This window comes from Cryptomeria japonica, chromosome 4, assembly GCF_030272615.1.
Source record: "Cryptomeria japonica chromosome 4, Sugi_1.0, whole genome shotgun sequence".
NCBI lineage: Eukaryota > Viridiplantae > Streptophyta > Pinopsida > Cupressales > Cupressaceae > Cryptomeria > Cryptomeria japonica.
Genome location: NC_081408.1, coordinates 234,572,855 through 234,598,229, shown reverse-complemented (window position 1 = coordinate 234,598,229; position 25,375 = coordinate 234,572,855). Strand labels below are relative to the sequence as shown.

The 25,375-nt window shown below is 36.1% G+C and overlaps 1 protein-coding gene across 1 annotated transcript in view; it reads left to right on the top strand.

The window, feature by feature from the left end:
* Window positions 1–12,334, top strand: part of LOC131027247 (LRR receptor-like serine/threonine-protein kinase RGI5) — a 47,169-nt gene extending 34,835 nt beyond the window's left edge. The window contains exon 2 of the mRNA XM_057957265.2: window positions 11,535–12,334. Coding sequence (XP_057813248.2) covers window positions 11,535–12,334 — 800 coding nt within the window. The remainder of the gene's footprint in view (window positions 1–11,534) is intronic.
* Window positions 12,335–25,375: the final 13,041 nt, after the last annotated feature.

Here is a 25,375-nt window from a genome sequence, read left to right as displayed (position 1 = left end):
GGAACCCTGAAGGAAAACCCACAACAAGGGTGAAACAATTTTTTTTAAGAAGTATAAACATAATAAGTGCTTAACACAACATGGATGAAAACACAAGCGGAAGACTTACACCAGAATTCCTTAAGGGTTACCAATGAAGAAATAACCAAAAGATAAATTCCACAATTAAGTTTAATCCAATAATTCATCATTAACTCAATGATCACTAGAAGCCATGCCAATTTCAGTTTACACCATTGAATGATTGAAAGGATATAATATAATTCTATTTCAATAAGCATGTACACATAACATAAAGGAAACTGATAAAAATATCCCATACATAGGATTACATTTCTCTTCTAATACATAGCTTCTCAATATACATATAAAGATACAACTTAACCAATTACAAGGTTACAAAAGATCATGATACAATGACCACATAGGTCTCCAAATAACAATAATCGCCAAACATGAGATAAGCATGAGACACAATCTATAGAAACACCTGTGAAGCCAATCCTCGCATGAAGGTATGAACAAGAACATCCAACGGGAAGTGGCACTACCACCAGACCATGTAATACCCAAAATGGAATCACCCCACCGTGCTAGGAGATAGTTGAGGACCCTCAAGCAAGAAAAGGCATGACATGGTCGACAAAACAATACAACTCCATGACAACACAAAGAAACTCCACAATAATAAAGGTGACTCAACATCACAAATACACAAATGACTCGATATCACAAAACACAAGTGAACTGACATTACACACACAAGTGAACCTAAAGAGAGAGTGTCATCACATAGCTCGATGGTTACCTCGACAGGCCCTCATAGGTCTTAGCTCTCTATCCTGGTAACCTCTCCCGAACCTCTGGCTCCAACTAAGTCTCATGCTGACCCTTCCAGCCTTTCGTAAAGATAAGGTGGTCAGTTTTCCATTCCAGGCTGTCTCACTACATTATGAGCCTCAATACAAGCACTCACCTGTGCGCGAACTACAATATCTTTATTAATGTTATGAACTACCCACCTAATCTATTAATTAGATTATCACTTATTATCTAACTTTTGTTGGGGTAACCTGCCAACCACTCTGGCCGCAACCCTATCTTGGAAGCCACTCTCTAAAAGGACACTAAACAGACAAGGTCACTCCCTGAGGACCCTATGGAAAAGCAGACAACCATTACACCACTTTTAGAAACAAGTGGTCAAACGAGGACATACTGACTCTTGGCTAATCATAAGCTAAAGACACTACATGGTTAAGACAATGAAGCCAACATATATCACTTGGTCAAAGGTACCAATTACGCCACCATAGGATGACTGAACCACAGACCATAAATAACATAATATACACTTACAAGGATAGCTAATTCACAAGTCTGCACTCAAACAATCTTTGAGAAAATCAGCATCATAAGCACTTGCAACATCATTAATTGAAAATTAAATAAAACACTCTTTTACCATTCACATCTATTCAATATCAAAATCAATATTCCATTAAGGATAAAACTCACGTCAAATACTTAACAAAATAAAAACATGAATTCCCAACAGGCATTTAATTCATTTCTAGAATATATCCAAATTAACCAATTTGCATTACTAATTCATGCCTTGATTTCCATTGATAAATTTATTAAACCACATAATAAAAATCACATGAAAAATCATCATTTCATTTAACACTTAAAACAACTTTAAAATATATTTCACTTAATAAAAATTAATTTTATTGCATAAAATGGTTTGTACCAGTGAGGGTAGAAGGTTACGTGGGGGTTGATACCAACCCGCAGTAGTGGCGCTGCCTAGGCCGCAGACACTACTTGTCGGTAGTACTGTTGCCGATAAGTAGGAGGCACCATCATCCGATAGCAGTCCTTCCAACCAGTAGTGCTGCTACCATAGGTAGTAGCCGCTACCGACTGGTAGCAGTCCTACCGATTGGTGGTACTGCTACCGAATGGTAATAGTCCTAACGACTGGTAGTACTGCTACCGCATAGCAGTACTGCTGACCAGTAGTACTCCTACCTGTGGGCAGTAGACACTACCGCCCCACGCGGTGGGATTATCCCACCATGGGGTAAGGTAAAGTCCAAATTAATTAAAATTCTTACTCCTTAAGCATTTAAAATCCAATAAGCCACAAAATCATTTAGCACAAGAAACGATTCATTTACAGGTTATTTCACGGGCACACACACACAGTGCCAAATCCAAAATTCAAAGGGATATTTACTAGAAAGGTAAATGATGAAATAAACACACTGGAAGCAATAGCTAACCAATTCTTGGTAAGTTAGATACCAGGATGCACCCAACAAACCCAATCTAATTCATTCTTTTCCAAAAGAAGAGGTAAAACAAGAAATTGATTTTCAAGAACACAACATACAACAAATAGAGAAATGAACCATGTCTTTCCTAAATGCAACCATATGATAAGAGCTTCACAAAATCAACAATATTGGGCATTCTTTCTTCTGATCCTAACATTCCACAAGAATCTACAAGGAGATTTGCATTTTTAAACACACGGGAAGAAACTGAAATATTCAAATCAAATTTCAAGACAAGAAGAGATCCTCCAACCTTGAAAACCAGGTCGAATTTCTAGCTCCTCCAGGAAGTTTTCCAGAATTTCTCTCCAAAAATTCCCTCTTCCTATTCCCGTGAATTCTTAGGAATAGATGGAAAAATATCTTTTAACCTAAACTTTCTAGGTTAGAGTTTTTTCCATCCAATCAAGGTTGAATATTTAAAAAGTAAAAACAATAAGATTTTCTCTTTTTCCAAAAAAAATTCTTTTCCAACAATTAAAATGAAAAAGTTAAAATGGAAAGGTAAAAAGAACAACTTTTTTTATTTTATTTTCTATTTTCCAAAATACTTTCTTTCAACATAAGTAGATATCATTTAAATGGCTAGGCAATATTTATTTCCTTCCACAAAATATATTAATGCAACTTTACACAATGAAATAAGCCCTTTAACCATTTAATCTAGCAAATCATTAATCACAGAGTATAATAGCTAACTAATTACGCCAACATGAGATAGCATCATTGATTTAATTAAATAACCATATAAATAAACGAAAGCACGGAAAACAAAGGCATGATCAAATGACGACTCACAAATGACCAAACCAAAGAACTATGACTCGCATGCTAGCCAGATGGGAAAGACAACAGACTGACAACACTCACACGAGTGTAACTGCGGGTCAAGTTAGGGTACAACAATTATGTCCTCCACTCCCATTGGGCATATAAGGCATTCTCAGATCTCTGAAACCAGGTGGAGTCGATACCCCGTACCTACCCGATACTAGTACCTGCAATGTCCTGTACCAAAAGAATCCAGACGTGCATATAAAAAATATTCATATATATACAAACATGATGTTGGCATATGTGCAGAGTATGTTGACATGAAAATATTGTGTTTTCATTGATGTCAATATGCTGAAGAGTGAACCAGTTTATTGAAGTTAAGTAACTGGCAAAGTGAATCTGTATAATGTTGTGAATCGATATATTGAAAGGTGTACCGACATATGGAATGTTTTCTATCAAGGTTTAATATGGTATGACTACCGGTTGGTAGTCTCACCCTCGGGGTTTTTGGTTGAAGTGTTTTGATCTTGTGTGATGAGTTAGCATTGTAATAGAGACCAGATCATGTTGCCACGTCATCCTCATGCACGTGAAGGATCTTGCATAAAGGAGATTGATCCTATCTACCTTGGGAATGTGCGTAGTCTCTGTAAGCGGTGTATAACACATGATGGGTTATCTCCTCCATGAGGGTCAGTGCAAGAAGATGAGTCCACTTTTTGGCCAAAAAGTGGAAGTGTTTCACCTGATTTTCAGATTTTGTCTCATTTGAGCTTAAATTTTGAAACACTTAGAGATTGAATCTTGGAAAAAGTCAGTAATATAAAAGATAGCCCTCTGAGTGTACTTTCCAAATATATAATTTATTTTAATACCCACATAATAAAAAATAACTTTTGGAATGGACTTCTGAAAACTATGTTTTAAAGATAGCCCTCTGAGTGTACTTTCCAAAGATAGCCCTCTGAGTGTACTTTCCAAATATATAATTTATTTTAATACCCACATAATAAAAAATAACTTTTTGAATGGAGTTCTGAAAACTATGTTTTAAAAATGCCTGTTTCAGGACCATACCATGCATGTGTACGACCCACACTTTTTGACACAATTAAAATTATTTTCTCAAACCGTTTTGGGAAATGGTTTGTAACACACTAAAGATTGATGAGCATATTTTTCTGTATTTTTTTTCTAATATTTTTTTTTAATTAATTTTTTAATCACTGTAATTATCTTTTTAAAAATTTGACGTGTACGACCCACATAATTTGATGTAAACTTAACATTTTTTGATTTTTTTTTTTTTTAAATACAAAAGAATTTTGTGTAGATTGATGACATATAATTTTTTTTCCAAAATTCTTTAAAATAAAAAAGTTATTAAATTAACAAAATTAGTTAATATTTCAAATTTATGGACCTGATTTAGTATAAATTAAATGAAAAATAGTTAAAATAATCAATTTTTAAATAAATTTACATATTTAGAATCTAAACAATATAATCTGAAATGGGTTTTAATTTCATATAAAAATTCTCTGATTAGAGGTGCGTAAACTATTTCTGAAGTTCATATTTGTGCTTTCATTCATGGAGATTTGAATTTGCAGGTCCATGTCTCAGGTGTGGCCATCCCAGGCCTATCCCGGGCCTAATCCCGAGCCAAGTGGCGGGTTATGGAATCAACTTCCACAAAACGGGCCCCCGTTTTCAAACAAGGGCGGCTTGTGGAAAAAAAAGGAAAAATGCCATTTAGAAACGGGGCCCCGCTTTTAAACAAAACGGGCCCCCGTTTTTAGAAACGGGCCCCCGTTTCTAAAAAATGGGCCCCCGTTTTGTTTAAAAGCAAGCCCCCATTTTAGAACAAAATGGGGGCCCATTTTTTTTTGCTTCGGACCCCCGTTACCTTTCGGCTCGGGAGCCCGAAGCATAAACGGGCCCCCGTTTATAAGAGCGCATTTTCCAACGCGTGGACTTCCGTGAATTTGTGACTCATTACCTTGCACTTGCTCATGAAGCGGTGAAGAACGAATGATGGAGAATGTCTTGAGATCTGTTCAAGACCGTTGTATTCAAATGCAAAGTGTTCAATGGTCAAGATTGAACTGATTGAATTGCTCAAACTAAATGTTTAGGGTTTAGGGTTTATGCTACCAACCTATCTATTTCCTATAAGGTCGATGTTGTGTTTCATGTTGAAGTTGGTGGCAAATGTTGTGTGTGTATCTAAGTGTAGAGATACGTGATTCTTGCCAGACCAAATAAGAGAATTGATACCTACAGAGTGTGTGTGCAGAAGGAAGGAACTAAAGTGGATTTGCATTGGCATTGTGTGCTATTACTAGATCATTGTAATACCTATTGATCTCTAACCACTTCAATAGTTGGAAAATCCCTTAACAGGGTACCTTTAACCGTCTTTTTGTAAATCCTTTAACAGGGTGACTCAAAGCCATTGAGTTCATAAAATCCTCTAACAAGGTAACCTCTAATAGGGTTTAACCCTTAAATGGGTGATCCCTAACAGGATCGGTTCCTAATAGAACCTATTGTAATAGTCTTTAACCAGACTAGGCTCCTAATAGAGCGAACTTCTAAAGAGTTCAAAAAAGCTTGTGGGTATTCATCCCCACCGTGGTTTTTCCCAGTTGGGTTTCCATGTGAAAAATATGTGTTTCATGTGTGATGCCTCTTTCATGTGATGTTTCATTATTTCTCGTTTAGTGGTGAATCATGTTGATCTAGTAAATTATTGTATCTCAGATGATAGAATATCTATTTATGCATAAAGATAAAGTGGAAATGAGGGAGTAGGTTGTATGGAAAGCTAAGTGTTGCTGGTTTATGTCTTTCATAGTCGCATTGTGTTTAATTGGTAGTAATCTGGTTCAGACCGGTGTTAGTGATTGTCAGTCAAGTTCACTATTTGCAGTCAAACCGGTTCAAGAAAAGTTTTTGTGTCTATACTGATTCAGCCCCCCCCTCTCAGTACCGGTTTGGTATTCACTGTTCATCATTGATTTATCACACGACACACACACCGATGAAGGAGAATCATGACAATCCCTATCTCACCAGAGTGAGTGAAGGAAAATCATCCCCTCACATCCCAATACACTTTCAAACATGAAACATATAAGTAACGCTTCACAATATAAGGTAAACGTGTCAGTCCATGATAATGATCCATCAAATAACATTAAACATAAGCACTGAGATACTGCATAAAAGCATACACCATACATCCAGATAAAACATGAAATAACATCACATATAATCTGAATCAATATACAATAATGTTCCATTGAACAATCACTAAAGTAAATCAAAACATACAAAAAGAGGCTGATCGAGGAGGGGTACTACAACTTGACGATCCACTTCAACATGATACATGGGCTTTTTGTGGGAGGCTTCCACATGTTGATAGAAAGTTGACTGACAATGTGAAGTAGGAGATTTAATAATTTTGGCATTCTAATTCTAGAGTATCACCCAATTTAAAGGATGTTTTGAAATTAAGAATCGACAACCGAGACCGCACACCGCATCCCAAACATTTCTTGGAATCAAGCCTAACAATGTTGTAATTTTGTTTTGTGAAGTACATCCAACTTTGAAAATATCACAAAGGTCCTTTGAATCTTTGAAGCCATTTTATTGTGTTCCTCTTAAGATTTGTAATACTTGTTGTTGCAAGTACCATGTGGAGTTTTCAATGTACCATGAACTTTTATGCCATATTCGTTCTACGTTGTATACTAATGAGATGTTGGAGGAGTGTGGTGCAATGCTATTTCTGAGATCATCAAGAGACTTGCAAGATCTATTTTTATGCCCTAGAGATGATGACTGCTATTTCTATAGAAATGATTGTTTGAATGAGAAGTGCTCACAATGTGGTAAGTTGTCAAAGTTTGTTTCATGTTTTCATGAGGGCAATGAACATGAGTTTGGAGGTGAAGGTTCTAGATGCAAATTAGTCTCAAGAGAAGTGAGTGCTATTGATTGAAGGTTCTACAAGTATGCAAGGCACACCCATAGGTCTCAGTGGTTGGATCAACAGTTTAGGATGTGTAAGAACTCTTTCCCGATTGGCACTATTGTATCGGTGGTTGATTTTGCAGAGAACTATGCATTGCAACCAGAAAATGAGGTACAGTCTCAGTACTACAATTCAATCCAGATTGCTATTTTTGTTCACATTACATATAGACATGCTCCTGATAGTACAAAAGAGGACATGAAGACAATCAGGGAGTATCATTTTTATATGAGTGAGGATAGATCACACTCCTCCGAGTATGTGCAACATTCTTTCAAGAATTATTTTGAGTTCTTGCATGTGAAAGATATTGCAATTGATCGACATATCATATGGTCTGATAACTATACGAGTCAATTCAAGAATTATGGTATGTTTTTTTGGTTGAGTACAATGCATGTAGAGAGGTGTATACCTCATATTTGGTGTTTTTTTGAGGCAGGGCATGGGAAGGGAGAGCATGATGGAGCAAGTGCATGCTTGAAGAGAGATCTAGTTAAGGAGAAATTGAGGATTTCAGGTGTAAATTTCTCCGATGCACATTCTATTGTTGAATGGTGTAGTTCAACATTGTCACACGGAGGTACTCTTGATTCAGCAATGACCAAATTCTTTTGGTTGGTTGAGGAGAGCACAGTGGGATAGAGATTGGATTGTCAAACAATTAAACATTCTTCAAAGATGCATTCATTTCTTAGCTCATATGCAAGTACATGGACCATTTGAACATGAGTGTTGGCTTGTTTTTGTCAGAGTTGTGTTCGGTGTGATTGGGATCAATGCAATTCAAGTGAGTGGGTTGATATGTGGGTTCCCCAATATCTAACTCATTTATCTCAAACAATATCCTTGTCAAACGATGACATAGAAAGTTCACTTGAATATGACTATCTATCAAATCTTGTACAGCTAGGACATGTTTTTGCAGTTGTTGCACTACAACAGAATGAAGAGAGATCAGAATAATGGTTGGAACAATGTGTACAAAAAAATAGAAGCTAACACAACCAATGATAGATGATGATGGGTTCACATATCCTACAGGTTCAGTTGTTGTTATGGGAACTTGGTTGCGAACATACATGATTAGAAAGAATGGCATACCTGCATTTGAAGACTATGAGAGACACAAAACCATTCTAATTTATTCACACCTTATTATAGCTACAAATGTCAACTTGTTGAAGCATCAAGGAAAACTAAAGACCAAAGACCTATGGATAGTGACTACTGTCGATCATGAAGCAATAATGGATACTCTTAAGATTTAATGGTGCCTTATTTTTTTATCATGCATTTCATTTCAAACAAATAAATAAAATCAATTAAATAAACAATAACTAAAGTAAATCAAATAATTAATAAACAAAACAATAATAAATTCAATAAATAATAAATCAAATAACAATAAATTAATTTAATATAGACCTTACTATTAGATAAATAATTATCCACTAAATAAATAAATAAATAGACAATATCCAACTATAGAATAAATTAATCCAATCATAAATAAATCACAATATCTTATAATTAATTGCATAAATAATCACTCACTCACAACCCCAAGCAACTGACAAAAAGGGAAACATTGACTCAAGCCTAGACATCAACTTACGCCACAACAAGACTGACAAGGTGAAGGACTAGATCTAGAGTGAGTGAGGGAACATGTGTCATCTCCAACAACTTGCCATTGGGATAGGACACGCTCAAACTTGTGAGACCAGGTGGAGTCGATGTCCGATACCTGCAAACCTACATAAAAAAAAAACACAACATATACAATACATATACATCATTATAAGAAGACAAGTGATAGAGAATCACGATGACATATCTCGCTTGCAATGAGTGATATGGCATCGTCTCTACTCACAAAGATAGGCACACAATACAATATCAAATCATCGCATAGAATCATCATCATGAAATGGGGTTAGTATCATCATAAGTCTTATAATCCACATGATCAATAATCGCATAAAAATCCATGAATCATATAAGTCCATTCATCAAGGTAATACCATGTATAAACATTCATAAGAATCATAAAAAATACCACATGTCTTATAATAGGTCTCGCATCCTCAACCACATAAGTCCCAAAGTATGCTGAATCATATTGAGTAATCATAAATCCACATAAGTCCTATTATCAACAATATCATCTAAAATAACAATAGAATCACAAAAACCATCTAAGCATCCACCATATAATTATCAAAATGAAAATCAAAATGAATGTCTAGGAGAGGCACTACATTTAAGGTAAATATTGTGTTAAGGCTTGTTCATTTGTTAATATTTATTGATATACCCTAATAATTTAGCACCATTTGTTGTTATTGGATCAAATATACTCTTTTTTAAAATTAGGGAAGAAAAAAAGAGCACAAAATAGGTGAAAAAGATATAGATATGTATCCTTTTCCTTTTCATATTGCCACACTTATGTGTTATGTACAATAAACTACATATGATAAATACTGGAAACTATTCTTAGTATAACTAATAAAAGGAGTCTTTGAAAAAGAATGATAACAATTTTAACAATTTTTCTATTCTAAACATTGGCTCAACTATCACAAGGGCCAATTCATAAATTCAAAGCTCAACATAATAGTTTATCTAATTATTCCATGACCTATTAATCTTCAACATTCTACCCTTAGGGAGATTGATTTTCTTTCAAAAGAGGTGAGAAGGACCATTTCAATACTTGAGTTATTTTCTCAACCTTTGAATTTTTGTGTGCTAGACCATTTAAAAAGACAATAATTATAATATAGTTTTTGAGAGAATCCATATTTCCACTATAAAATTAGTACTTTTTTCCATCTAAATTTAAATCCATCTATTACTGCCTTTTCATTTAACATTTTTTGTAAATTGTCACTATTATTTGGTACATCATAACCTTCCAATCACTTGTGAGGATATTTTTTATTCTACATATTCCTTGCTTTAGGACTCAAGGTTAATTATAATCTCGTAAAAGCTCTCATGTGGTCTTCAATTAGTGGAATGAATTCTTCATCCTTCTATGACTAAGTCAATAGTTATTAAGTTTTTTAAAAATAGTGTTAAGCATGAAGTATTCCAAAGAACGATTAGAGTAAAGAACCTTACAAATCCTCTATTTTGGAGAAATGTGTATCTAATCAAAATATTTCTTTCTAATAGATAGATGAGAGATAAGATATTAAAATAATTAAATTTTTTGAATCATAAATTACCATAATTTTGCACTTTAATCCTTTCTTTTTCCAGTCTGACCTAAGTTTACTAAAAAAAATGGACATAAAATATCTTATATGAATTTTTTTTAATTAAAAAATTATCCTAAAAGATTTAATTAAACACCATAATTACAATAGATAGACACTCACTACAATGCAAGTGCATAATTGAGTTCCTATATACTTCTATCACAAGTATTTTCTATACATTATTTCTAAATGACAAAATTTACTATGTATCAAATGTAGTATTAATAGAGTGTGCTGCTCTTCTTGTCGACCACGTGTGACTTCACTGAATCTTACAGGTCCCATCTCTCCTATTCTGGTGGATCTCTCTTTCCATAGAGTACTTGAGTTATTCAATAATAGCTTTAAGGGCTAAATCCCACCTCAGTTGGGAAGGCTTTTTCGCTTAAGAAGTCTCGGATTGTCTTTTAACCAATTGGAAGGTGTCATTCATGAAGGAGGTGGATAGAGTAGAATTCAGAAATAATTTATCAAATGCATACACCAAGAAATCATAAACACATAATTATACATAGACATATAAGTTTAGAAATAGACACAAAAAATCACCTTGGTGCTGCTGCACAAAACCATTTTATTGATTGCTAATTAATTGATTTACATCTCCTCTTTTAAAGAGGAATTTAGGAACATATAGAAAATTCTAGAAAAATCATAACAAACAATGCTTTGCATGATTGATAGAGTAACTGAGCTAAAACTAGAGATTTAATTTTGCATGTTCTTTACATTATTTGCAAACTAAACTGCTTAATCAAATATTCTAAAATAGGAACTACAACATAAATTTCTTCCATGATCGATGCATGGTCGGTGCATGATCGTAGATATTTCTTGCATGTGAAGGAGAAATTATCACATTCCAACAATTCCCTCCGCTTTAGCGGGCTGTCCCTTAGAGAAACTGGGCTTATCTTATAATAAATTCGAGAGTGGAAACATTCCATCCGAGCTTGGGCATCTCCAAAATTTAGAGATTCTATGGTTAGATTCAAATCAGCTTACAGACATAGTCCCACCTTTCTTTTGAAACATGTCTTCTTTAAGTCAATTGACTTTGGGAAATAATACTCCATGGCAATATTCCAGTTGAACTTGGTAGGCTTGCTCGACTTCAAGTTCTTCCTCTGAGATTCAACAGCCTTACCGGGCCAATTCCCACTGCCCTTTCAAACTGCAGTAATCTCCAAATTTTACAGTTGTCTAGGAACAAATTAGTTGGTCACATCCCGTGGGAGTTCAGCAAACTATCAAATCTGCAAAATCTGTATTTATGGGAAAACAGACTGAATGGGGAGATACCGAGTTCAATTTCCAATTGTACCCATCTGCAAATTATACTTGACTTAGACAGTAACCAGTTTAGTGGCACAGTGCCCTTGGAATTTGGGAAATTACTCCAACTTCAGAAGCTTGTTTTGTGGGGAAATCATCTGGTGAGTGGAAGCAGCAGTTTGCCTATTCTAGAGGCCTTGACTAATTGCTCCAGTTTAGAATATATAGACTTGTCTCTTAATAATCTTACTGGAATCATGCCCTCCACAGTTGGCCTTCTCTCAACTAGTCTCTACTATTTGGGACTGGCCTTGAATGAACTAGAAGGATACTTGGCGGATGAGATTGGCAACCTCACAAAGCTGGCAGAGCTACAATTAAGAGGAAACTATTTCAATAGGACAATCCCATCAACTCTGTCTATACTTCCAAATCTTGAAAGGTCGTACCTAAACAATAACAATTTACAAGGATTAATACCAAGAACTTTGGGTCAGGCAAAAAGGCTTGGATTGTTAGCACTGAGTGATAACATGCTATCAAGGCAAATCCTAGATAGTCTTGGTGATATTCCCCAATTGAGAGTACTTCTTCTTCATCACAATCAATTATGAGGGAGAATACCTGCTAGCTTAGGGAGATGTGAAACTCTGGAGCTGGTGGACTTAGCATACAACAAACTAATGGGAAGTATACCTGCTGAAGTTGCAGCGCTCTCAAATCTCCAATTTTATTTCAATGTATCCAGCAATTTATTAGAAGGTTCTATTTTAGAAATGAGTAAAATGGTTATGATCCAAGCTAGAGATGTATCTCTCAACCACATGTTAGGTGGCATACCAAGCGCACGGGAAAGCTTCACAACATTGCAATATTTAAATCTTTCTTGGAATTCATTTCAAGGCCCAATTTCTGCATCGCTAGCAAATCTGCAAAATCTTGAGACCATGGATCTTTCATGCAATAATTTATCGAGTACAATACCCACGGCTTTTGGTGGAATGAAAATGCTCCAAGTTATCAATCTTCCTTTCAACAGATTAACTGGAGAGGTGCCAAAGGGGGGCATTTTTGAAAGCTCTGAAATCATGGGAAATATTGGCCTTTGTGGGTCCTTGATAAATTTGCCACCATGCTCTAGTTCCAAGCACAAACTGCTATCAAGGTCCAAAAAGGTGATAATTCCTGTTGTGATTGTCGTTACAATTTTAATCATGTCATTTGCACTTATAGCATTATCCTCTAGATGGAGACGTGCAAAGAATCCACCTACCAGCCAGAATTCCCCTTCTCTCAATGTAGGAAACCCCAGAATTTCATACAGTGAACTTGCAAATTCTACTGGCGGGTTTTCTGAGGCAAATCTTGTAGGAACTGGGGCTTTTGGATCTGTTTATAGAGGTACTCTCAAAAATGGCACAAATATTGTTGTTAAAGTTTTCAATTTGCTGGATGCAAATGCTCATGAAAGTTTTCACAGGGAATGCAATATACTTAAAAAGATTAAACATCGCAATGTGATTAAAATCATTTCAGTTTGTTCGAATCTTGATTTCAAAGCTTTGATTCTTCCTTTTATGTCGAATGGAAGCTTGGAGAGATGGTTATATCCTCCTACAAGGAGTGGATGCAGATTAAATTTGCATGATTGGTTAAGAATAAAAATGGAGATAGCAGAGAGCCCTCAGGAGTGAGGTGTTTGGCATGCAACGGAACAGGCGTTGGGGAGATGAGGCGATGTCTGATCCGCTACCTCCCAAAGATCCCTTTGGCTCTCGAGCAGGACATGTTCCGCAATGGGTTTTTTAGGATGGCAAATGGGTTGATGCTTTGGCTTCACCTGCTCGCTTTATAGAGGATAAAACATCCCAACCTAATTTCCCTTCTTTTACATATTTCAAAGGGTTTTTTCGGTGGCATCATAATTGGGATCGTAATTTGGGGAAATGGCAAAAGGGCAAGCATAAATGGAATGCTAGGTTCGGATTGATCTGGCGAATGCCTCTACGAATTTGCAACCAATTTCAAGGGATTCAGGAGGTCATTTGCAGAATTTGGAATTGCCCTCTCAGCCTGCTCCAATACCGATTCTGTTGATTAATGCCTCGGATGCCATTTTGGGGAAGAAGGCTCATGATCTTTGGGCTTTGGCAGTTGTTATTCAGGTGTGGGGTGATTCTATTCCTCTGTCCAAGCTTCATTATAAACTTCATGCACACTGATATGGCACTTTGTACTTCCATGTTCTCTCTGGAAGCTCGTTTATTATTGTGTTTGATTATGCATCTGCTAGAGATAAGGCTTTGAGTACATTATTTTTTTGGCTTGGAAAAAACCTAATTTTTGTGGAAAGTTGGAAACCCTTTCTAGCGGCTTCTAGGGTTGGCCCAAAACAGGTTCCAATGTGGTTTCAAATTCCTCTTTTACCATCTGAATTTATTGAATCTAATATATTAACAAAAATTGGGGATTCGCTGGGTAAATTTTTGTTGTCCTGTTCAATGTTTGAGGATGGGGTGTTGGTTGTCAAAATTTGTGTTTTAACTTCCCCTAAAATCTCCCAGCCAAAGTTCTACAACATTCAGTCTCCGTTTGGTTTGTGGCATCAGAATTTGGTCAGGGACCATGGAGATTTTGGTTGCTCTGTAGCAACTATGGATTCTCCTCTGTTCTTTCATATGAAATCCATTCGTTTTGGTTAGGGGGGAATTGAATCTCCTTTTGATGAGAATGAGGAAACTTTTGCCTAGAATAAAGACCAATTTGTTGGTTCTACTGCTAATCCTCCTTCCCCCTTGAAGAAGACCTTCACTTCTAGGGTTTCAGCAGCGACTCCTAAAAACTACGTTCCTTCCTCGAGGATTAGTCTGTTGAATGCTCCCCCTCTGAAAAATCCTAATGACACTTTAAATACGAGATTGTCTTCTGAGCCTGTGGTTGAGTTGGGTAATATTTTAAGGGCTGAGTCATGAGTACCTGATGTTTTAAATAAACCCATGGGTGTTGATATTATTCTAGATGTGGGTATTTTATTAGAGGCTGAAACACGAATCCCTGAGGTTTTGATAGATAGTGACAAACCTGTGGAGGTTGATGTTGTTCTAGATGAGCATCTCATTGCTCAGGTACAAGATATTGTTAATACTAACAAGGTATCTCTTAATTCTCCTTTAGCTAATAAGGTAATTTCTTTGATTTCGGTTGATCTGGATACTTTGGAGAATGACTTGGTTGCTTTTCCCACCAATAACTCTTTTGAGCTTCCCAAAATGGATAAGGCTTTGGTGGCTTCAGGTCTTGTGTCATCTTTGGCTCCCTTGGTCTTAGAGAAGGAGGAGGTTAGGGTAGATAAGGCACTCGTGGCAGTCACTCCTGGGCTTCATTTGGTTCAAACCCTACTTCTCCCTACCTCACCCTTGTCTACTCCAGGGAAAAGGGGTCGCAAGCCCAAGCATACTAAGACTAAATTAGAGATCGATGTGGGAAGTCAATCAACTATTCTTTCTTCTTTGGAGACTTCTAGAAAGAAAAGATCAAAGAAACCCTTTAGTCCACCTCTCACAAGAGCCTTAGCTACTAAACGAAGTCCGCGTAAGGTTTTTTCGGTAGGATTGGTTTCTCTAGTTTCTTCGAATGTTTTGAGGGGAGCTGATGCTTCCCCTCAGGCCCAATGAGGATTATATCCTGGAATGTTAGGGTCTTAAACACCCCTAACAAACGATGCTTGATTAAGTCACAATTGGACTTAATAAAGTGTGATTTAGTGTTGTTACAAGAAACTAAGCTAAATCTGTCTTCGACTGATAGGTTATTTTCTTCTTGGAAAGTATGGAATTTTCACTCATCTCCCTCTTCTGGGGCTTCGGGTGGGCTGGTAGTCCTTTGGAAAGATTCTATTGTACATTTCTCGTTAATTTCTTCCTCATCCAATTAGATGCTTGGGCTAGTTAAGAGCAGGCTGTCAAATTTAAAATTCTAGTTATTTAATGTTTATGGTCCATTTGGGGTTCTAGAAAAAAGAACACTTTGGAATTTCTTGGTTTCTCTTGCTATTCCTCTACGGAATATTTTCCTGATTTTTGGGGGAGATTTTAATGCAATTACTAGTATGGAGGAAAAGGCTAGGGGAATCATCCCTAATAAGCATGCTATGTCAGACTTTTGCAACTTCATTCACTCCTTAAATTTGGTTGATTGTAAACCTCTTAATGGATCATTTACATGGACTAACATGCAAAGGGACTTTTGTCAAATTTTGGAAAGGTTGGATCGTTTTATGGTTTCGGATAATTGGTTCAATTCAGGATAGGATTTTGTGTCCTCAATTCTCCTATTTACTGGTTCTGATCATTTCCCTATTCGGTTCACTATTTTCGAGGATAGGGCTCCTAGAAAGTTACCTTTCAAGTTTGAGCCAATGAGGTTTAGGGACCAATCGTTTTTGCCTTCCTTAAAACATTGGTGGAATTCAGCTCCATTTTTTCCTAGGTCTCGGATGTTTCAGCTTGTTAACAAATTGGCTTTTTAAAGCTAAGGATAAAGGATTGGAATGTGATGCATTTTAAGAATATTTTTGGTGAAAAGGCCAGGATTTAGGAGGAAATTGAGCAACTTAATGAAAGCATTGTTGCTTCAAATATGTCTTTTGCAATGTATGATAAGCTAAAGTTGTCAAACATGCAGTTGAGTGAGTCCTTGGCTAGGGAAGAATCTTATTGGAGACAGAAGTCTAGGGATCTTTGGCTTTTTGAAGGAAATCGAAATATTAAATTCTTTCACTCCTGTTCTAAGCTCAAGAGACTTCACAATTGAATCTCTTGTATTATTGACTCTAATGGTAATACTCTGATAGATGAGGATGATATAGCCACCGAAGTTGTTAGGTTCTTTAAGTCTCTTCTTTCAGCAGAGCCGGTGGTGGTAAATGATGAGTTTGTAAATTCAATCACCCCTTTAGTTTCTCAAGAGGACAATAGGATGCTTATGGCCCTCTTTTCATTGGCTAAATTGAAAGAAATAGTCTTTTCCATGCATTTGGAAAGGCACCAGGTCTGGATGGATTTATGGCCTTATTCTTTCAGAAATGCTGAGACTTTATAGGAAAAGTTGTGCTGCTAGCCTTGGAGGAGTCTAGAAGGAATAGGTCGATCCTAAGAGAAATTGATACTACTCTTATTTCTATAATTCTGAAAGTAGATAACCCTACCTCTTTTTCGGACTTTCGTCCAATTGCCTTGTGTACCACCTTATATAAAATCTTTACTAAGGCAATTTTGGTTAGGCTATCTAAACTCCTTCCTCGGATAATTTATTTGGAGCAGGGGGGGTTTGTTCCTAGATGGGAAACTTCTTAAGGTGCCATTGTAGCTCACAAAATCCTACACTCCATATTTTAGCAAAAGGTCCCAACAATGATACTTAAACTAGACATGCCTAAAATTTATGATCGTGTTAATTGGCAGTCCCTGGTGGCAGTCTTATATCGTTTAGGGTTTTCGCCTAGTTGGGTTAAGTGGGCCTTTTCATGTATATCCTCTGCCCGCTTTTCAGTTTTGATTAATGGTTCTCCCTTAGGATTTTTCGCTTCCTCCCGGGGAATTAGGCAAGGAGATCCCCTATCTCCTTTTTTGTTTATTCTTTTGGCCGAAGCATTAAGCAGGGCTATATCTAATGCTACGACATCGGGTTTATGGTTAGGCATCAGAATGGATGGCCTCCCTCCTTCACAATATCATTGCTTATTTGCTCATGATATGCTTTTGTTTGGGGTAGCCTTTATGAGGGAAGCTCGATTTATTAAGAAAATTATTTCTGATTATGCTGCCTTTTCTGGTCAAAAGGCTAATAATCAGAAGTCCAAAGTCTTTTTTGTGAATGTCCCCACTTTAGTTCAGGACAATCTTGCCCTCTTTTGGAGTTTTCAAGTTGGGACCTTTCCCTATATGTACTTGGGTATTCCTTTCTTTTTGGGATCAGATAAGACCTCCTTTTGAGATAAAGTTGTCCATTCTATAACCTCCAAAATTTCCTCCTGGAATCATAAGTGGCTAACAATGGCTGGTAGGATCCTTCTAATCGAATCAGATTTGAATGCCATTCCTACATATTTGATGTCTATCCTACAAGCTCCCTCTCAAGTCATTAAGAAGATTAAGGTGTCCCTCAGGACCTTCCTTTGGAATGACAATTGAGGAGGGAAAAAGAAGATCCCTCTTCTTGCTTGGGATAAAATTTATCGTCCTAAGGAGCTGGGGGTTTGGGTATCCGTGACCTAGCTATTCAAAATAAAGCATTGGGGGCAAAATTGATTTGGAAGTTATATGCAGACCCCTATAGTAAATGGGCTTCCATCATGCTCGCCAAGTATTTAAGGGGAGCATCCAAAGAAAGGATTTTTACTACAACATCCCTTCTGAAGGGTTCTACGTTCTAGAATTTTTTGATTTCTTGTAGGGAGGTGGTCTTACCACATTTATCTTGGGTTGTCCATAATGGGAAAAAGGCCCATTTTTGAGATGAAGTTTGGAATGGGCATCCTTCTCTCTCAACTATTCGTGACTGGTCCCCTTTGCCGAATATTCTATCGGATCTTTGGGGGCCTTTTGTTGCAGATTATTTTAACATTGTCACCTCAGGTCCATGTTTAGTAGCTAAATGGAAGGATATCCCTTCCCTGTCCATTAGTAATAATATTATTTTAGCTTTTGTAGAAGAACTTCGTAAAAGACCTTTAGTTTTCCATAACAAGGAGGACTCTTTGGTTTGGGTTAAAAATGTTGCAAGCTAATATTCGGTAAAAGAGGGGTATAATTCTTTGGTTTAGGCGCCTTTGCCTTCTTGTTGGCCTACTAAGCTTTTCTGGCATCCTGCTTGTCTTCCAAAGGCAAGGGCTTTTGCTTGGTTGGCAGTCCAAGATAAATTCCTTACTGGAATGTGATTGGATAGGCTTGGGATTACAATAGTTTTTTCTTGTGTTTTCTGTGGTTATTGTATGGAATCGGTTGATCACCTTTTCCTACTATGTCCTTTTGCCTCTGAATGTTGGTATTGGTTGTTTGATATGTTAGGATGGTCTTCTTCTCTCTGTTCAAATCTACTTTCACAATTTATGTCCTGGCCCTTGTTGTTTCCCTCTTCGTTCTACTCATCTCTTTGGGTTGTTGCTCCATCTCTAGTGATTTGGAATCTTTGGCTTGAAAGGAATTCAAGAATCTTCAAACATAAATTTGCAACTTTGGCAGACATAATTGGTAAAATTCAAGCCTCCATTAGTGAAGTGGTGCTTTCTTTCATTCATAAAAATTTAGATCATCTCAGGTCCTTTTCTCATTGGGATAACTGGGTTACTTGGTGATGGTCTTCACTTCATTTGATGCCTTCTCATGGGCTTATATCAGATGGATTTTCTTTGCTTCTTAAGCGCAAGATGGCTAAATGGAGTCCTCCTCCTTTCTCTTCATTCAAACTTCAGTTTGATGGGGCTTCTAATGGCAATTTGGGGAGGTCTAGGATTGGGGTAATTATTTTTTATCACTCTTGAAAGATCATCAAAGAAGTGGGTAAATATATTGGTCATGGCACTAATAATGTGGCTGAGTTTCAGGCTTTATCCTTTGGACTTGATCTTTCTCTTTCTCTAAACATTAAGGATATTGTTATTGAAGGTGATTCAATGCTGGTCTTTCAGGCGGTAGCTAGCAAAAAGTGTCTCTCTTGGCACTTGCAGTATTTTTTAGAGCACATTCTCCTCCAACTAAATGGTTTTTCCACTTTCTCTATTACTCACTGTTTTAGAGAGATTAATGTTTTCGCGGATTTTCTTGCAAACAAGGTTGTTGTTGAGGGTGCTGATTATATAGAACTTGCCCTTGCAGACTTTCCTATCTCCTGCATGAAAATTCTCTCTTAATAGACCTTCCATTCAAAAACTTCCTTCATTCCCTACTCTTGGTGTGGTTGTTCTTTCGTAAGTTTCTATATTGAGGGTGTTGGCCTTCGAGGCAATATCTTTGCTATTGACATTTATTGGGAGAATCTCCTCATTAAGGAGAGAGTTTGTTGTGGTTTCTATTTTTTTGGATTGATCTTACTTTTGCTCGATTGGCTTCTCCCATCTCCTTGCTTTGTGGGGTGTTTTACTTCCTTTTATGGTTATATGGGGGATGTTGTCTTGCCTTATGGCAGCATCTCTGTTATAGCCATTTCTGATAGTAGCTCCTTATTAAGTATGGAGGATGGAGGGACAATTTATGCCCGGCTGACATTTATTTGCTAGTGAATGGGATTTGGGTTGATTATCATATTTGTTCTATGGCTGCATTTTTGAATATTATGGATACCTCTATTGATGGATATCTTCATTCTTCTTTTGTTAGTTCAGAGATTGTCTTTTGGTCTTTCTTTATTTTTCAGTTTTGTGGCAAGTTGTTTGGCAATTTATAAGAGTAAGATTGTATGGGTTCTTGTGTAATTATTTTCCTAAATGGTCAGCGGTGGAATACCTCATGATCCACTAGCAGTTTTTGGTATTTATTGGGTTTCTTGCTTGGCATTGTCTTGTCCCTTGAAGCTACATGATGGGTTTATGAGATTATCATCATGGTAGATGGATACCTCGGTTTCCTTTGGACATCTTGGGGACTGCTTTGGTATCAGATCTTCTATGTTAATCATTAATTCTCATGGTTGGAATTTGTTAAAACACATTGACTTTGATTTTCTACTTTTTTGGTAATCATTTCTCTTTGCAGTTAGATGTGGGTAACTTTACAATGAGCTTTCGTTTCACATTAAGTGGAGCTGGTCCTTCTGTTGAATCATTTTGCTCCATGGGTGTCCTGTTGTTTAGGTAGTTGCTTTAATGATTGGGTCTGTTGTAAGATATGAGGGAATTTTCATCCTTTGGTATGAGGTCTCTTGTTCGGCATTTTCTCTTATGATGATAAGATAATCATACAACGGTTATCCTTTTCTTTGTTATATTCCAAATGGGGTGTAGGTATGGCATTCATTCTTTTTTGTTTTTGTTTTTCTTTCTATTACACAATGCTCTACATTATTTGGAGATTTCTTGGTAAAATTGGTGTTTGGTGGCTTTTTCTGAGGAACTAAAAAGTGCAGCTTATTTGGTGGTGCAGATGGCTCCTTATCATGTTGTTGTTGTTATGGATTGCCCTCACCCTAATTCCTGAGGGTTTTCTCCATCCTTCTCTGCTTCTTATATGGATGGGCATATGTTTGCTAACCATTTTTATGTTGATAGGATTGCTTTTACTTGGTTCCCTTATGGCTGTGTGTTTTGTTCTTTGCAGGGCCTTGGATTCATGTGGTGTATAGCCAGATTAGTATTTTTGGGGTGATGGCATTTATTTTGTTTAGGAGTTGGTGGCTTCATTTTGGGATGTTATCTTCTTCACTGGTTCCTACAAGCTTTTTTCAAGCTTCCTTTATATCTAATGCAATTGATGATGTAATCAGGGGTTGTATCTGGGTTGCCTATGGGCTATTGTAATGGGTAGATAGGCTTTTGCTTTCTTGAGCAATACTAAAGGGTTTTCTTACTGGTTCTTTCCCTTCAGTGCTCATTGAACCAGACACCATGTAAAAAATAGAAAGATTTAATATAATTTTAGTGGTTCATCCACTTTTATCAAAAAAAAATAAAAAAATAATAGAAATAGCAGAAAGAATGGCATATCTACATCACCATTCCACCGTACAAGTGATCCATGGTGACCTATAGCCCAGTAATATTCTATTAGGGGATGATATGGCTGCATATATTGCAGACTTTAGCATTGCCAAAATACTATCTAGCAAATCCTGGGATCATTTGACGTCCACAAATGTACTGAAAGGATCTATTGGTTATATTGCACCAGGTACATATTTCATTATCTTATTGTTATTATTATTTTATATAAATTAACTTACATTTTAAGATTTCTAAATTATTTTATCATATTATAGAATAAGGAATGGGTCAAGAGATTTCGACAAATGGAGATGTATATAGTTTTGGCATTCTACTCTTGGAGTTGTTGATAAGGAGGAGACCAGTTGATGACATGTTTACAGAAGAAGGCAAGCATGCATTTTCCAAATAAAATTTTAGAAGTGGTGGACGATAGCATTGTTAGCATTTCTAACGAATTGGAGACATCAATGTTACTGGCATGCCTCACTGCATTGGTGCAAGTGGGATTAGATTGCACAAACCAGTTGCCTCAACAATGCCCAGATATGACTGAAATAATCAAGAGATTACACAATATTAAATGTAAATATGCTGGGGCTAACCGAGATTATTAATTACCAATAGCTATCTTGCTTCCTCTTGAGCAATGACAATACACAGAGCACACAAAATGTGATTCTGAGGGCCACAGATAATGGTCTACCTGTACGTCGTAGGCCTTTATTTAACAATTCAAATCGTTAATTGATGTCTTTTAAACTCTTTGATTGAATAGCAATCAAATAGTTATGATTTTATGTAATGTATGTATACTGTGAAAGTTTTCCTGGGGTGACGTTATTTCACTCAACCAAGATAGATCGTATTAGTCCCGGAATGTTACGAATCAACCACCATATTCGTTCCAAATTCGGTATGCGTAATCATTCTTGCTATCATAACTCTTGCAGAAGTTTTAGGTTTTATCAAATTTTCAGATGTTGAGACATTTATGGCTAAATTTCTTAGTAAACAGTGGGTGGACATGAATTTTTATTTCCAAAATATAGTTGACAATAGACTTTGATTAAGAATTCAGAATTTTTCTCAGGGATATTACACTGAAAGATTATTATCTGTACCTTTCATGGATTTAAAGAACGAATACATAATTTGGAAGTCTCGGTATCTTTTAGATTTCCACATTTCACTAATGAGGATTTAATTTTGAATTTTTTAACTTCCAGCTATGGTTAGTGGGAAATTCTAATTTTTACAAGGGTATATGATTCTTTTAAAGACTTTATTCTTTATATTTGATTTAATGTAGTAAATGAATGAAAAAAGTAATAATACAAACAAGGGACAGAATGTGTCAAAGTTCTTGTCGATAATTAGAGAGGAAAGAAGAGATATGTAAATGGAGATGGAGACAAAGAACGAGACAAAGATATGGAGATTTAAAGAGAGGACAAAGAGATGAAAATAGTTATCTATAAGTTAAAATTTTAGCCACTAGGATTTATGTTCTATAGTTTGAGCTTTAGAAAGGGAAAGGGAAAATTGAATGCAATGAAGGAAAAATTCAATGACAAGGACAATGTTCCTATGGAGGTCCCCTTCATGGAGAAACACTATTCAATCAACTGCACGAAATCAAAAATCACTAGCAATCTATAGAGGTTTGTAAAGCATTAGTGTTTTTATCTCTTATTGTTCTATGCTTATAGTTCCAGACTATCCCATTGTTGTTATTTATATTTCTCCATGGTTCATTACATTAGATTATTTTAGTGTTTAGTATCACTTCTTATGAGAGTTGAATATCTCCTATGTGACAATTTTCTATTGTCAAGTTTGAGACTTATAATTCCATATTTACCAATATTAAAAATTTAAGTCTTACAAATCAAGGTTGGCATTGGCATGGGCAAAATGAAGATGAAGTTTCTCCAAAAACAACCATATTCTACTGGTTGTGAAAATGTGTCCCCATACTAATCTCTAACTAGAGTTTTACCAAGAGTGACAAACTTATTTTTATTTCAATTTTCACTTTCAGGTCTTTTAGATATTAGGAAAGGTAATCCTTTAGCTTTCTTACTAACCATTCTAAAATCATGAACATTATAATACCAAAACCTAATCACAAGAATACATAAACGATTGTGTCGCTTATCCTTAGCATCATTTTTGTTTCTCCCTATAAAGTACCAATAGATTTGTGCTTGGGTAAAACACAAAATGAACAATCAACATGATAGTTATCCTTGCACTGGAATGGAATATTTCATAGCGTAGAATCTAATGCCTAGTAAAATCGTCTAGTTTGATATTAAATTTTTTAGACATATGTCTATATAAATTTAGCCATATTTAATTGTTTTCTTCCATTTAATGATGTAGCATGTACCTAAACAAATAGATAGAAAATAACCTAACAATTTACAGAATCATGTCCTTTCAATTATACAATTTTTTTATTTGGTTGGTTGGTTTCTCAACAATCTTTACCATATTGAAGAATTGTTGAAATTTTTTAAAAAGCATCTTTAATATCGTTCAGTTTCATGACAACTTCTTTCATACTAGGACGTTGTAGTGGGGATTTATTTGTACAAACCAACCCTACCTATAAAGTTGAGTAAGGCATACCCATTTAGGAAGAGTCAACCCTTCAATAAACATTGTATCTGTTAACTTCTTCCTCATCAAAAGCTCTAGCAATAAAATACCATAACTATATATATCTCCCATTGTCCCAATTTTTCCACCCATTGCATATTCTACAGATAATACATTCATTAGTAATTCTCAAAGTGCATTTTATGTAGTGATGGAATAAATAAAATGAATTTAGTGTAATATAGAGATAAGAATGACTAGAACCTGTACCTAGTGCCATGTAACCAAAAGATCCCTGAAGTGCATTTGTAGAAGCCAATTGAAATTGCAGAAAGAAATGATTGTATTGTAGTGATTTGAGAAACAAAACAAGGCAAATAAATAGAACAACATCTGATGGAAAACACACCTTAAGGGTGGCTGCATAACTAGTAAACTAACTAACTACCACCTTAACTAACAGCCTAATGAATTAACGCTAACATTCCCCCCTTAAAACATTAGGGTTACAAATAAAGCTACGAAAAAATACAAACTGCACTTTGCCAAGAGGCTTAGTGAGGTTTATTTGCGATCATCTAGAAATCCAACATAATCTGAGTTAGCATATCCCTATAAGAAGAATTCCTCAATCTTTCTTATAGTCCAGACCATACCCAAGAGTACCTCTGACATACCTCAACACATGCTTGGTTGCCATCCAATGACATTTCTTTGGTTCCTGCATGAAGCGAGACAGATAGCTTACAGCAAAGCACAAATCAGGTCTAGTGTAGGTCAAGTAAATGAGACTACCAACAAGTTGTTGATAGAGAGTCACATCTACTTGAGGCAAATCCTAGAAATGAGAAAATTGTAGACCTTTCTCCATAGGAGTTGAGATGGGTTTACAATCTACCATGCCAAACTTTTCTAGGAGTGTCTTGGCATATTTCATCTGAGAAATAAATATATGACAATCCTGCTACCAAAATTCTTAACCAAGACAATAATGAAGTAGTCCCAAATCAGTCATATCAAAAGATTTCTTTAGATCATGCTTGATAGTATCAATGAGATTGTCAGAGCTTCTTGTAATAACCAAATCATCCACATACACCACAAGTATGATAATCGTTGTGCCAATCTTCTTGATATACAAATTAGGATCAGAGGGACTACGGATAAAACCTTGTTGTAAGAGATGTCCATCTATTTTAATGTACTAAGCCCGCGGGGCTTGTTTAAGTCCATAGAGAGATTTGATAAGACGATATACCTTGAGAGGATTTTGTTCATCGAGAAAGCCATCAGGTTGGACCATATAGACTTCTTATGTAAGATCACCATTCAAGAAGGCACTCTTGATGTCCAT